The sequence below is a fragment of the Parasteatoda tepidariorum genome, chromosome 8, assembly GCF_043381705.1.
Source record: "Parasteatoda tepidariorum isolate YZ-2023 chromosome 8, CAS_Ptep_4.0, whole genome shotgun sequence".
In the NCBI taxonomy this organism is placed as follows: Eukaryota; Metazoa; Arthropoda; class Arachnida; order Araneae; family Theridiidae; genus Parasteatoda; species Parasteatoda tepidariorum.
In genome coordinates this window covers 9,645,926-9,662,029 of record NC_092211.1, presented here as the reverse complement: position 1 = coordinate 9,662,029, position 16,104 = coordinate 9,645,926, and the positions used below count along the sequence as shown (strand labels likewise).

Sequence of the window (16,104 nt, the reverse complement as noted above, 5' to 3'; positions counted from 1 at the left end):
CTTCCAACAATTTGTTTGCATTTTGATATTTGCATTTTTTTTTTCAGCAATAGAAACTTCGTGACTTACTTTAGATTTGCCTGAACTTGCTTTTCTTTTTTTAAAATTAGTCATGATAGGGAAAGGGAATTTGTAACGAAAAGTTTCTCCCGTGGTATGGTGTCCTCTTAAGCTTTTGTTAGAAATTTAACTAACAAAGGTTTAATGTTATCACATTACTAAGAAAAAATTGTTTTAAGTGTTTTATTTATTTAATAGTCATTTGATGAAAAACCCAAAATTAGAGTGGAGCTTGTTTTATTCAGGGGATCGACATTTTGGTGCTCAAAAGAAGCATTGAAATCAGCTTGAAATTCGAATAACACTCTTTCCAACGTTTTCATATTTTGCGAGTTGCTGAAATGCGTAAACAGCTTCATCTATGCAGTATACATTCTCAATAATGGGTGAAACCTGGAAGGAATCAAAATATTTATTATTTAAAAAAAATTCTTCAAATGATTTTTATCTTGTGCAAAAAAAAATTTTAAATTATGCATAGCCTAAATACACGTTTGCCAGAATTTTTTCTCTGTCTTAATTAAGGGTTGCCACTTCACAGGTTAAACTGGGAAAATACAGGGATTTTAAAAATTATCTAAAATGCGGGGAATTTTGAATTTTTTCTTACAGACTGGGAAAAAACAGGGAATTTTTGTCTTTTAAAAAATCCAGACCTCTCAAAGCACAATCCATGGGATTTATTAAGATGATTTTTTTAGCTATATTAAATTATTTAATTTATTATAGCATTATTTATTTTATGTTCCTTATTTCTCCAAGTTTTTCCAGCAACTAAAACTAGTATCTTTATCCTAGTATAGCATACAAGAACACAGTGACTGAGTTTCTTATTAATAATAGTGTATAATATGCGCAGGAAAAACACAGGAATTTTTTTTTTGCAGATTATGAATGTCAACCCTGGTATTAAAAAAAAAAAAGGAACCTGATTTCATTAAGATACCATGTGTGTTTAATTTTATTACTCACAGTCATATTGTATTAAAATATAAATTGTTTTTATCCTGTTCTTTAAAAGTTACGATGTTCTTTCAAAAAATGAAAGAAAAAACATTTCTAGAGCGAATTATCTTTTAAACTTCTGTAATTTCAGAATTTTTGTTTTTGTTTATTTATTATTATTTTTTTTTATCGATTTAAAATTCTATCTGAAGCAAGCCAGTCATTGGCGAATTTTTTTTATTCCGAAATGAGAACAGAAAAATCAGGAGTATTTCTTTCCTTTCAGAGGAACAAGAAAAGTATCTTTAGAATGTAATTCTGCAGAAAAAAATTATTTGCTTTTGTATTTTTTTCAGCTATTTTATGGCTTCAACTCTTTCTTTACTCTGTTTTTTTTTTTTTTTTTTAAATTTAAAATCTTTAAATATGAAGATGCAGAGTATAACAGTTTTGGTTATACCTATCATTTCAATTTATGTTATTATAATGCTTTTTTTAAATTTCTTGTTGTGTTTTTGTCGGAGAAAATAGTAACTTCGTTAAGTCATGAAAAATTCTAGGAATTAGTCATGAAAAGTCATGAATTTGAAAATCTAAAATGTAGCAGATACCTTGATTGCACCTTATGCTGTTGAACCCTGCTCTTATGAACCTATAGTGAACACTCAGATTTACTGAACACTTACAATGGTCCCTACTGAATTCCCATTTAACTAACATTATTTCCATAGGCTTATTAGTCGACAGAGTCTTGATGAATAATCTAGATACATTGAGCTTGAATAAAAATAACTATTATTTCGTTTAGTCTAGGATTTGTCTATACTGACTACATTAACCACTTTCATTAAAAGTAATATCAACACATTCATCGGATCTCTGTGGCAGAATTTTTTTTCCCTACAATTCTCTCTTGTAATCTAATCAAAGAATGAAACTTAATTTACAAATTCAGAAGGAGACAAAATAAGTAGGTAGCGTTTAAAATAATAAATCAAAATAGAAAAAGCTCTTAAAGCAGATAAATCCAAATTTGTTTTTTATTTTAATTCAGAACGTCAGAATACAATTCGAACAGAAAACGACAAAAATTTTAAGATATGTGTGTTAGCAGGATAGCACTTCATCAGGGGTTTAGATATGTCTTTGCAAGACATTTGTTGTTTTCTACTAGAATTGTATTCTGACTTTCTAATCCCTGACAAAGTGCTGTGGTGCTAACACACATACCTTAAAAATTTTTTCGTTTTCTGCTAGAACTGATTTATATTCTAAATTCTCTCTTGTATTAATACCTTTCTGAGAGACATTTTTAACTGTAGCAAATATATATGTTACTAATTTAAAGTAACAGAAGCACTTTCTGTTTACAAAAAGGAGAATTAATGTATAGATTAGAACAGTATATAATGTTTATAACTATAAACGTAGGATTATTTTTTTTAAAATCTACATATAAAAGAATACATATTCTAATATTATTGGTGATGCTCTCCTGTTCTTAAAAAATATTTGTATTGTTGACTTTTTTAATATTTTTGCTATTTGGGAATACTTTTTACAACATCAATCTGAAATTCTACCTGAATTCTGAATTTTTGAATTAAAGTCTGCAGAAAGGGAAAAAAAAGTTCTGCAGAAAAATATATTTCGAAAACTTCTGCAGTTAACAAAAACAACAACAAAAAAAAACCCCAACTTCTTTGCTTCCCAAATAAAAAAAATTTCTGCAAGATGTGTTATCTTCTTCGACAATGTTGCTAGGGCATCGGATGTTTGTTATATTGGTAAATGCAAAAAAATTTAAAATTTTGATTTTTTTTTATTATTTCTTTATAATAATTATGATTTTCATAAACCGTGATAAAATGTTTTCTTTTTTTCAAAAGAAGTTGCATGTGCAAAAAATAATAATTATTTAATAAAATAAAATAACCTTGTTTTCTTCCACTAATCTGCAAGCTATGTTTAGGTACTCTCTATCATAGGTCAGCGTATCCCAACAAAAACTGTTCAGTTTCCCTTCACTCATCTAGAAAACAAAAATTGTAATTTTTCCATTATTCAATTTTTTACAAAAAGAAATTTTTTTTACGAAGTTATTTCTTTCTGATGAATAAAAATAAAAATATTTCTACAGATCTGCTGCCAGGAATTTTACTTGTTGGATTGAAAAAAATTAGAATATCAAAATACCATTTTAGGTAGCTATTATTTTTACTTCACAACATACACAAGAAAATAAATAAATCTTTAATTTTCAAACTTAATTCCTTTCACCACAATTGCACACTCCAAATGGCATCTTAAAAGCTAAGTTCACATATATGTCATTATAAGGAAAAAATTTGGAAGAAGCATTTTGAAAATGTAAATCCTGATTAGCAGCTGGAGTCTGAACTTGTACGAGGTGTATCTGGATTGTAAGTACCGTTTTTGTAACGCTTGCGTACAAGCATGCCACTCTACTGGATTTGATTTTCCAGCAGACTACTGGATTTTGCCAGTTTCTCCTGGTCTACTGGTTTATTTAAAATTATCCTGGTTTTTGTACATTTTAGAAAATTTTCAAAAATTGAGTAGATTTCCTTTAAATATCTCTTGAAATGGAATTTTTGTACAGATTATTGCTTGCTAGAATATTTAAATAAGTATTACTAATACATAGAGAACCAAACCTCATTTATAGAAATCAGTTCAAAGCTTTTTTGATCTAAAATGTTCAGTTTATTTTTATTCAGAACTCTCTTTTTAAATTAATTAAAAAATTCTTATAACTATCTTTGATGAATTAAATGCCCATTAATATTCGAAGTTATGAGTAAACACAAATATAACATTTCAAGTATGTTTATTGTCAATCATAACATAACTGGAAAATATTGTAGTTTTCCTATTGTGATGACTATAGAAATCCTTAAATTCAACGTATGGGTAAAATGTTTAGCCCATCTTGCAACAATTAGAGTGGAATTTATATTATTTTGTAATATCTTCTGGATTTTTCTGGTTGGAGTCCCTTAGCTGTCAAGCTAACCGTAGGAGGTTCTCTTGGTCTTCCATGTAACTCAAATGCGGGTTAGTTCCATCAAAAAGTCCTTCACGAGGCAAATTTGCCTCGTGAAGGACTCTTAATACTTGATACTCTTAATAATTGATCCAGGAGCTCCCTTGACTTTTGAACTGGGTTCAAAAGCTAATTTTGTTCGTTATTCATTTTTTTAAAACTCTTGATTTTTTTTAGGTCACCCTTCTATACTAATGCCCCTTCCAATAGATCCAACAGATAACAGAAATTTTTTAAATAAGAAAAGAAAAATTTTGTAATAATTTTTTGTTACCCCTCAGCCTCTTGAATAATGATTCCTAGAATTAATGTTTTTTTTATACATATAACCCGTCGTTGAATGGCCGACCCAATTTTTTGGGTTTATGACAACTAATGTTCAACTCCGTCGTTTTGTCATTTTGAACCCAATCCAGAAGACAAGGGAACATCTGGATTAAGTATTGAGAGAAATCTGCCTTCGTGGAGGACTTTTTTGATGAAACTAACCCACATTCGTGTTAAATAGAGAAGAAGACCACGAAAACTACCCACAGTTAGTCTGACGGCAAGGGGACTCTAACCCATGATCCGTCTACCACTGAGGATATTTTACGCCAAAAATGTGGTCGGTGCAAGCCGGACGCGGAATTCGTATCAACCAGCCAACGTTGGGATTCAAACCCGGTTCACCTCATTAATAGGCGAATGTTCTACCCCCTGAGTCAACACGTCTGTAGTATGGTTTAAATAATTTAGGTTACTGGCTACCCATCACAAGTTTAGCTGACAGTTGCTGTGATGTTCCACTGTATTGTTGGTATGCACCGTTTTGACCATTTAACCAACTAAGAATGAATCATACTTTCATCTCACCTACAATTAAAGTGGAAAATCCTGCTTCCATAAAGGCAGCCATCTGGAACTTGAATCTCAACAAACAAACAGTATGTAGTATACCAGTGCACAAAAAATGGTACATTTTCAACTGTTTTCCTCACCAAGCTATTGGTACCCTAATTCCCAGATTATGTTTTTTCTCATATTTTAAGGGTCAGGAATCAAAATCGGTTGAAAAGAGGATGCCTGATTCGGTAACTTAAAATATCGTTCACTCTGATAATATCCTTAAATAGACACATTTAAGGTGAGACTTAGAAAAACATGAAGGTTGAATATTAGTACATAAAAAATCCAATCATAAAATCAAAGGTTATTCAAGGTGTTCCATTTTTTTCTTCTTGTGTGCTGTATAACTTAATTAATATGTCTATTTTCTACTTGCTAAATAGGAATGTCTTTACCTTTTTCATCCACGCCGTAACTTGCATCGCCAGGGCTATGAGGGAACCAAAGAAAACTCCAAATTTATCAGATAACAGCAAGGAGGTTGTAGTGAAGGTTATGACTCTGCCTCCAGGTGAACAGACGTCTAAACACAATGGATGGACTATAGTCCCCATTGAGTTAATCACCATATCAAACCTGATTTACAATACAAAAGGAAAAGATGCAGTAAACAAGCTGACATAGAGTAGTTTTTTTTTAAACCACCAAAAAGAATAAGTGAATATGGTTACATAAATAATTTTATTATATGTAATCAAAAACTCGCGAAAAACTATAACAATTCTAAGTTTTATAATCTTGCATTTATGCATATATATATTATCTTACTACTGGACATAACCAAGTTTAAGTTTTTGGTATTATAGACAAAAATAAAGTTGGAAAATACGGACGTTAAGGAACAAGCTTATTAACATCTGATGAATCACTTTTGAGAAAGGTATCAAAACCAATTTGATTGCATGAATTGCTTTAAANTGTAGTGAAGGTTATGACTCTGCCTCCAGGTGAACAGACGTCTAAACACAATGGATGGACTATAGTCCCCATTGAGTTAATCACCATATCAAACCTGATTTACAATACAAAAGGAAAAATTAGGATGCAGTAAACAAGTTGACATAGAGTAGTTTTTTTTAACCACCAAAAAGAATAAGTGAATATGGTTACATAAATAATTTTATTATATGTAATCAAAAACTCGCGAAAGCTATAACAATTCTAAGGTTTACAATCTATCTATCTATCTATATATATATATATATATATGGAAATGCGGACGTTGAGGAACAAACTTATTAACATCTGACGAATCACCGTTGAGAAAGGTAGTATCAAAACCAGTTTGATTGTATGAATTGCTATAAATTATCTCAGTTTCCTCTACTAATCTAATAGGTTTTAATCTCGTCAGGTTTTGATAATGTCGTATCATCGCTTGTCGCGTTGTCTATTGCGGTAACAAAAATCGTAAATTGACTCACTTCTTCCTCCTGCGTAGTTCCATTTCGTAGTCTGTCACTGTGTAAACAATCACATCATCGGCCTTTAGAACTCGGGACATGGGTAGACCGGCAGTAGGGACTGCTGTTGTGACGTCACCTCCCCAAGACTTCAGCAACTGCATCGCAAACAAACCGAAGGGTGTATTGCCCGCCAGTATCAATATCCTAAAATAGTAACATTCAAAGTATTTAAGAAGCCCTTCTTATAATCGTGGAAAATACCACAGTCAAATATACACAAATAAAAAGAAAATTTTCTGAAATTCGACTCCCAGATAAATTCTTCGTTTTCAAAGTCTCATTGGATATTATTCAATTTAAATACAATGAGTGTCCCACATAGTTTGATAGCAAGACTACCTTCCCAGTAGATCACCGAAGTCAAGCATCAATTGTCAGTGGGAAGGTGAGACGGCCTGCAAAGGTGTGCGCGACCCTCGTTAAACTTTGGGGAGCTTCAGCACAGGATAACATTGCGATGCCTCTGGATCATCCTCTGATTTGTTTCCCAGACTGTTGCCAATTGCGCATCTCTAGTGTGATGTAAACAAAAAACTATTACCACTTACATCCAATGAAGAAAAAAGATTGCCCAAAGATGTTACCCTCAAAGGCCGTCGTACAAGAACAGGTCTGGAAAAAAAAGACATCGTTTGTTGCCATGACTAATTGAGAAAAAAGTTATATATATATAACTTGACTCATAGTTTTTACGTTTTGGTTCAAAGATGGCGCCCGCTCTCATCTCAAAATGAAAATTAGTTTTTTTATCTCGAGAATTAAGAGGACGCCATTCCGCGAAAGAAAATTTTCGAGGCAAATTCTCTTTCTCCTATTACTAATTTAAAATTCAAAGTGTAGAAAAAGTGCGTTCAGGCAAACCTAGAGTAAAGTTTCAATTGCTGCAAAAAATACTTCAAAATATTGAAATGCAAACAAATTATTAAAAGAGAACTTCTCCGTTTCGTAATCTTAAGTTATCATCTCATAATTTATTTTCATTTGTACATTTTAAAATTTTCCTTTCAGTATTTGAAATTTCTTGGCTTACTCTGTCTGAACTCACTTTTTCTACATTTTAAATTAGTAATGAAAGAGAAAGAAAATTTGCTGCTAAAATTTTCCTCCGTGTTATGGCGCCCTCTTAAATTTCGATTAAAAGAAAATAAAAATGTTTAATAGTTCGTAAACTTATGTGATAACAACTCCTGGAGGTCACCTCAATTATTTACCGCTCACCTTTTGAAAATATTGTCAAAGTTTTTTCAGATTTTGAACCATTTGTAAATAAATATTTTTCATAAAACCCTGAAATACCTTTTATTGATGGTTGTCTTTGGGTTCAGTTTAGCTTGATGGATGACTGCATTACAGACTTGTATAGCAGTATAAGGCAGGCTGGCTGCTTCTTCAAACGTTAAATTCCGTGGTTTGAGTGAGACATAGAATTCTTTTACTACGCAATATTCAACCATCAGACCCTCCAGACAATAAGGAGACACCACCCACACCTATTCAGAAATTCACAGCTGTCACTAAACATTTTAGCATATCTCAAAAATGGTGGCAACTACATAACTAACACCCTATCTAACCATTTGTGTTATTCAGTAACTCTAAAATTGAAGCTGTCAATGTTAAAAGCGGGTATGTAACATTTTTACGGATATAAGTTTTTGATTGGTTCTGGAATCTGTACAGGTACAGAATTGGAACGGGATATGAATCATGCCTACACCTCGAGTCACTTCCCCCAGTAGTTTTAGTTTATTTTCAAAAAGGGGTATGTGTAGCACATGGCCCGTTTCTACAACGACTTTGTATAACTACAGCAATAGTGTTTCATGGGGAATCGAATACAATAATTGTACAATAATCCATTACAATAATAATTATTGTAATCAGTGCAAGGATGATGCTTATCAATATAATGTTTTCGTAATTGTGACAAAGTGAGACCTATAAACTTTAATATATGTAGCATAATGCCCCGTTTTTACAATGACTTTGTATAACTATAGCAACAGTGTATCATGGAGTATCGAATAACGAATACAATAATCCATTACAATAATAATTATTGTAACCAGTGCTAGAATGATGCTTAGCAATATTATGTTTTCGTAATTGTGACAAAGTAAGGCCTATTAACTTTAATATTATCATTTAACACTTATCTACTCGTGTTTAAAATAAGCGATCGCAGCGTTCGAATACGCCTTCCCTCTCCTCCTCTTTTCAGTTGTATAGAAATGCACTTCCATATTTTTCCTTTTTTAAAATATTTTTCGTATCTAATTGTTAAAAATATTTTTTTAGAGTTTCCATGATGTTTTCTTTTAGGACTATATTTAATGTAGTTTTCAGTTCCATATAGTTTCCTAACTTAAAACATTTTAATCTCTATTTGAAAATCAAGACGTTCTTCCTTCTTCTATGACTCTCCACACGCTAATGGTGAAGTGCTGCCATAGGTAGAGAGTTTGCCACCTGTAGCCCATTTCGATCGAAAAATTGCAGAGATGGCCAAAGACTCAAACGGAAGCTAACTCAGTTACAGAAAATCTCAATGATGGAACTGAATGAACAATTTCTGTATATTATTGACTGAAAACACGTACTTGTGATTTGCCATCAAATTTTGCAATCTGTCAAAATATTTTTTTAGGAAATAAAATTATTGATTTCAACATTCTTCTTTTTTGTTGTCATTGTTTTTATGTTTGTATGTTAAATGGGGATATGTGCTAAATTTCTAAAAAGCATAATTCCAACAGCTATACCCATTTCTTGATATCAAATACCTAGTCATTTTCTAGACTACCTAAGGAAGAAAATCCAACAATTTGGAAGCAATTAAAACAATCTTTCTACAGTGGACACAGTTTTCTTCAGTATTTCTCGAAAGTGCAGACTTTTTTAGCATACCCCCTTTCAACAATGTCCGCTCCAATTAATAATTACAGTAAGATATGACAAGAGTCAGCAAAGTTATTTTCATGATACAGTACAAATCAAGAATACTTCATTTAGAATATGCATATAAGCAATATTCCTTAAAATAAAATTAGTCCGTTGATCAAACATATACACAATTAAAAGAAAATATTGATATGAATACGAAAAGCTAAGTGGGTAGAATTTAAATATTATATAACTATTTAATACATTCGATAGATTTATGTAAATTTTCAAATGAGAATAACATAATTATTTTTATTATACAACTAAAAACATGAATGGTTTTATGAATGGTTGACCTTGTAAAGCTTAGCACTTTCGGGTGGGTTGCTGCTTCCCCGTGATTTTTAAGCTTAAGCTTAAAAAAGGGCGCCATCAAATATTATACTCGCAGTGTTTACAATATAACGCATTTTTTTAAATTTCGAAGAAATATGAATTTGTCTAGAAGAACAGTAAGAAATCATCATGTCACGTAAGAATCGTTAAATTAACGCGCAATTTTACCATTCATAAGAGTTCTCTGCAGTTAACAAATTTTAACTGGTTGTGAATCGAAAACAAATGGAAGAAAATTAATATCAAAACATAAATACAGTGCAAGGTTTGCCATGTTTTGAGTTTTATCCCACATTTGGCTTTATTTATGTAAAATATCACCGTTAGTTATTTTCAGGGTTGCATTTTGCAGAGCATAGCATGCTTTCTGAGTCTTCCAAATTCATATATGATTTGTTTCGTTGGAATTTAAATTGGAAAAAGGCGTTACATTGTAAACACTACAAGTATAATAATGTTGGATGGCGCCCTTTTTCAAACTTAGGCACGAAAATCAATCGGAAGTTGCAATCCGGAAGTCTTTCGACGAATTTAACTCCTAGTGTTCCATCAATGTTTAGTTTCGCACGGTCAACCATCCATTTCGACAAAAGTTCTGGTTATAAATGTGCTTCGCTTATTATGTAAATTTTGAGTTAAAAATACATAATGAACATGGCAGGAAAATACAATTCTCACTAAAAACAAAAATCTGACTAACTTCCCCTTATAGCACAGAGGATAAAAGCGAAGATCCTCTTCTTCACTGAACCCAAGATTTAAGAACAAAAATCTGAAACGTTTTAAAATATTCCCACTCCCCACTCGCAAACATCCCGATCCCATCAAACTAAACCAGAAGTTGTAAATGTACTTTTCTTATTCAGAGATGGATCAATAGCAGGATCATGGCCCACCAAATTTTCCGGGCCCTTTGCAAAATGTTTCGATATTAAATTACTGAAGAGTAGTCCTGACAGTAAAAAAGAATCGATTGAACTACAAGAGAAACATTCTAAAGAGCAGACAATTAAAGATTATTTTTCGAAGATAAAGTTTACGCATCTACTAACAAAATATAAAACAATGTTATGTCAAAATAAGAAATAGTTAGGCGACCACAAACAATAGATATTAGTGATTTTCGCTAAAGTTCATGCTCAAATAAAAATAGTTAAGGACATTTGGTGACCACAAACAAGAACTATCAGGGACTTTTTGCTGTGTCATTAATCTGTAATTATTCATTAGTTAAACGAACACAAAACTAGCCCACCTTTTTTTCGAATTTGATTAGTGCAATGTTTACGTGAGTTTGGTCGTATCACTATATAGCGAAAATTTAAAAAAAAAAAATGCTTCTTTTTTTTTGTTTAGAAAAACTATTTCTTTCAGTATTTAAAAGAAATAATAATATTGAGGACTTTTTACTTATTTTTGAGGCCCATGCCTATTGGGCCTAGGCGATAATCACGCTCTGCTCTTATTAATTATTTCTTTTGTAATTAAAGAGCTTTGATGATATAATAATTATGTCTGGAAGAATGTCCTTCACTAAAAAAGATTTTAAGCATTAACTCCCTCCCCCCAGCAAAAAATTATAAATAAATGAGAAGATTACCCCTTAATAATAAAAAATATTCCTAAAATATCTAATTTACAGTTTTAAAATTACAACATTGTATAAAATAACTGAAAAAAAAAGTAGTCCGATGAGTTCAGATCCTGAAACTTACGTCTTTTCCAAACAATTTCTGTTCCAGCAGAAATTTTTTTTCTTCATCGTAAGCCATTTTGGTCTAATCGTAAATAAACTATGATTTTTAACGTAACGGGTTTAATTTTATGGATAAAAGAATTAACACATTTGAGACTTATTAAAAGATTATATTTTCACATCAATAAAATCTAAGATTGCGTTTGGAGAAATATCATCTTCTTATATAACCCACGTGTACATTTTTGAACCATAATTCGGAAACAAATTATAATAGCAACAAAAAATTACCTTACCTCGTCACCTTCGAAGAAGGAAGTGACGTCACGACCAGTTTCAAGCACAACTCCAGAGCATTCTCGTCCGAGTATTACAGTGCCATTTGCGTGCTAAAAGAAAAATGCATCCAAATTAAAGTGTAAACTTTTCATTCCCATACTATTTTGCATGAGTGAGTTCCAAGGACCAAAGCCGTTTTAATTTGCTGGACAGAAGGTAGCACCTTTTCTTGGAGCTAGTACTTCTTTCGAAAGCGCAATACAACATTCCCATTTATTCGAACCATCCCATGTCCATACGATTTGACTTGTTTTTTGTTTTTGTTTTTTGTCATTATTTTCTAATATGGAGAAGGGAGCCGCGATGGCTCAGGGGATAAGGCGTTCGAATCCCAGCGATATCTGGTCGATACGAATTCCCATAAGGCTAGCACCGATCACAGTGTTGACGTGAAATATCGTCGGTGGTAGGCGGATCATGAGTTAGAGTCTCTTTGCCGTCAGGCTAACCCTGGGAGGTTCCGTTGGTCCCCCTGTACATGTCACACAAATGCTGGTTAGTTCCATCAAAATGTCCTCCACGGAAGCAAATTCCTCCCAATACTTGATCCAGGAGTTCCTTTGTCTTCTGGATTGGGTTCAAAATGACAAGGCTACGGAGTCCAACATTAGTTGTCGTAAACCCAAAAATTGGGTCGGCTGTTCAACGACGGTTAGAATATAAAATGAAATAATATGGAAAAGACGCGAAAAATAGAGTGCAGAACATTAATTGGAATGTTTCGTGATTCAAGGTGTGATGTTTGATCTACAATTAAATCATCTCAAAGAGTATGAACATTACATGTCATTATGAAACGAAACATTTTCAAAATACACGGGACAGAAAAGTGCTAAAAATTGAGAGAGAGATGATTAAACGCAACGTTAAAGAAATGTCCCGGGAAGGTAAAAATTTATTCAAAAGTGTCAGCTAACAGATCTGTCTAGAGACACTGATGTAGATTTTTTTTTTATTCAGAGTACAGTCCCTTTACAGACGCACTATAAGATAAGATTCTATGTAAAATTATAATTATCAAATAATACTATACAGCTTTATTATTTTTACTCGGATGAAACCGGTTTGCAAGCTCCTGTATCAATTGATTAACATTGGAAAGCATTGCGTTAAAAATAAATACAAATAGGAAGTATATAAAAAATTTACTGTGTAAAAATCCATTACATGTATGTTTAAATATAAAAGTATTGCCTATAAACTCTGGCATATCATGTCATTATTAAAGAACTGCAGTGCATCTACTAATTTGATATAATTATTATAATATACTAATATAATGCTTGACAAAATAAACATTCTATATTTATATAATATATCGTCTAATTTATCCTACCGTCGAATTTATATTATATATCGTCAAATTAAACCAACTGATACACTAACTTAAACAAGTGCAAACCGGCTTCAGTCGCATAAAAACAATAAAATAAAAAAAAAATGAAATCTAATCGTTCCTTTTGCTATCTTTTGTAGCTTCATGACTCTTCTGGTTCCAATCAACAAAAAACTCAATCAAGCTACGTCATCGCCATTACTGAAATTTTTATCATTTAATTACTTTTTGTAAAGTTGGATCATATAAATCATAATCCGATGTTACAAGGTTGGGACTATAGCCAAAGACAACACGACAATGCCATTCCTCCACTCAGTGGCGAAGTTTTATTGTATGTTCGGAGGGCGTAATGCCTACTATATATATATATATATATATATATATTACCCAAACGAGCCTAAATTACTCTCTTGCCAACCTCAATAGTAGTTGATTGCAAACTGGAAAACTGGATTAAAAATATGACTGTCGTTTCGGAAATTTTGAGCATTAGATCATGCAAATTTTTAAAACGGCACGTGATTGTAGAATATGTGATATACCACCTCATTGTTTTGCTTTAAGTAAGATCTGATGGAACTTCCATATCCCTGTGTGATCATAAAATCCACTGTTTCTAATCCCGCTGCAACCACTTTGATGAGCACTTCATCTGGATTGAGAATCTTCGGATAAGACAGATCATTTCGCACCTCGATTGACTATAAAAAAAGAAGAATATATATAGCCCGTGGTCAAATTATTCGAAACACAGTAATTGATTCTATGCAAAATCATAATTATCAGGTGATATATTTACAGCTTTATTGTTTTAATGTGACCAGTTTGCACTCGTTCGCGTTGTTGTATCAATGGGTTAAATGAGACGATGTATAATATAAATTCGACGATTGGATACATTAAACGATATATTATACAAATATATAATATTTATTATCTAAGGTATTATGTAAGTATATTATAATAATTAGATCAAATTATTCGACGCACTGTAGTATTTTAATAATGGCATGTTTTGCACAAGTTTATAGGTTATATTTAAACATACAAGTAATAGGCTATAATTTAGGCGATTTTTTTTATATACTTCCTATTTGCATTAATATACAGTAGAGAACCGATTATCCGGAACGATCGGGATTATCGCTATTCCGGATAACTGATTTTTCCGGTTTTCTGAATCGCTACCAAAAGCCGTTTTTTTAGTGTTAAACCCTGGANCCCAACAAAAAAATTTTTTTTTTGGAAATAATCTTAAAAATAAGAAAAAACGATGAGGTAATACACTAATGATTACTTCTGAAATGATGGTAAGGTAAACATCTTTCAAAAAAGAAAGAAAAATCCCAAAATCTTATAAGGAAAAAAAAATGTTTTTTTTTTAAAAATTGCGGGAAAATTTATCGAATTTCGTTCCGGTTTTTTGGATTTCCGGTTTTCTGATTTCCGGATAACGGGTTCTGTACTGTACTATTTTTTTAACGTCTGTACTGAACTATTTTTTTAAAGTTTACTAATTGATACACGAACGTAAACAAGTGCAAACCGGTTTCAGTCGAATAAGAATAATAAAGCTGTATAACCTGATAATTAAGATTTTACATAGAATCTTATAGTGTGTCTAATAATATGGCCAGAGACTGCTAAAAAAATCCACCATGTCATGAAATTTTAATGGACAAAGCAATTTGATCCAATCGCCATTAAATAAAACGTCATTATGGACCTAAGTGATCATTTGACCTATCTGAGGGGGACTCATTCAAAGTAGATGATGTTTTCAATATAAATGTGAGCACCAACAATCTCGGGTTCTTGACTTGCTCTACTTCCGGTTAGAAAGTATACAGCTGCTTACTTCATACTATTCTACTAAGCGATATTTTCAAACAGATAATTTTGTTTTCAATGAAGAAAAAAAATGATTACATAATTTCTGACCTCAAATCTTCTGTATTTCATAATATATTAAGCAATTCTGGTGAATTTGAAGTGAACATTTGTTTTACTTCCTTAGAGATGTATTGTTTAAAAAAGCTAACATGGTTGTTAGATTTAGGAAGGACTCGTTTTTTACAGTTCATTATTGTTTTTCTAGTTGCAAGCCATGGAATCATAAGACGTTAGTGTTAGCATATTGCCGAGCATCGATATTAAGATCATTTTCGAAATTGTTCCTTAGAATTAAATTTTGAAGCTTGTATATTTTTTGGTTGTTGTTGTAGTTCATTCACTAGAGCTGCACAATGGGCTATTGACGACGGTCTCGTAAAGATCCCTGAGGTTGATCCGAAGACTTTATTTATTTATTTATTTTGGTAAAATAAGAAGTGTCTTATAACGATCCATATGTTTGAAAATGAAAGGTCTTTACAAGACGATTCTTAAAACGCAAATAATAAACCAGGTAACAAATACTATGTTGCGAGTCGAATGGCTTCAAAATACACCGGAAACAGTAACCCGGAAGTATCGGTAGTAAAGAGTTCGCAGTGCACATTGGTGTCATCCATAGTTTTCTAAATTTAACGCGTGAGTCTTGAAATGTACCTGCAAAAAGATCAATTCATTTTTTTTTTAATTGGCTGTCTTTTAGAGATTTCTAATTATTGAACTAGATCCGTAATGAAGCTTAATAATTGTGATGAACTCACCGAAATTCCATGATAAGATCTAAGGGCTATTCCTTTGACTCTTCTCCTAGGTTTAACATGTCGGCAACAGATGGCGTGTAGACTGCTCACAATTCCTATGGTGGCAGCACCCACAATTCCAAACAAAATAGATGATGCAACTGAAAAATAATCGGATGAAGTTTGGATGTAGAAAAGAATTTATTATTCAAAAGATTTATTGTAAAACGAGATAGAACGCTGCGGACAAGAGAAACCTGGCTTCGATACCCAGCGACGAAGAGAGATTTTTATTTTATTTTTGTTTGTTTATTTTATTTTACATTATTTCTGTAATGTGTTTTAACGTGAATAAAATGTTCGAGTTATAAAAATTATTATTTTTCTATCGA

The 16,104-nt window shown here is 32.0% G+C and overlaps 1 protein-coding gene across 1 annotated transcript in view; it reads right to left on the bottom strand.

Annotated features, from left to right (window-relative positions):
* Positions 1-229: 229 nt before the first annotated feature.
* LOC122270614 (reticulon-4-interacting protein 1 homolog, mitochondrial-like) overlaps positions 230-16,104 on the bottom strand; it is an 18,620-nt gene continuing 2,745 nt past the window's right edge. The window contains exons 2-9 of the mRNA XM_071184527.1: positions 15,734-15,873; positions 13,625-13,780; positions 11,698-11,790; positions 7,723-7,916; positions 6,385-6,570; positions 5,356-5,536; positions 2,942-3,037; positions 230-453 (exon numbers count right to left, since the gene is read on the bottom strand). Coding sequence (XP_071040628.1) covers positions 343-453; positions 2,942-3,037; positions 5,356-5,536; positions 6,385-6,570; positions 7,723-7,916; positions 11,698-11,790; positions 13,625-13,780; positions 15,734-15,873 — 1,157 coding nt within the window. The 3' untranslated portion in view covers positions 230-342. The remainder of the gene's footprint in view (positions 454-2,941; positions 3,038-5,355; positions 5,537-6,384; positions 6,571-7,722; positions 7,917-11,697; positions 11,791-13,624; positions 13,781-15,733; positions 15,874-16,104) is intronic.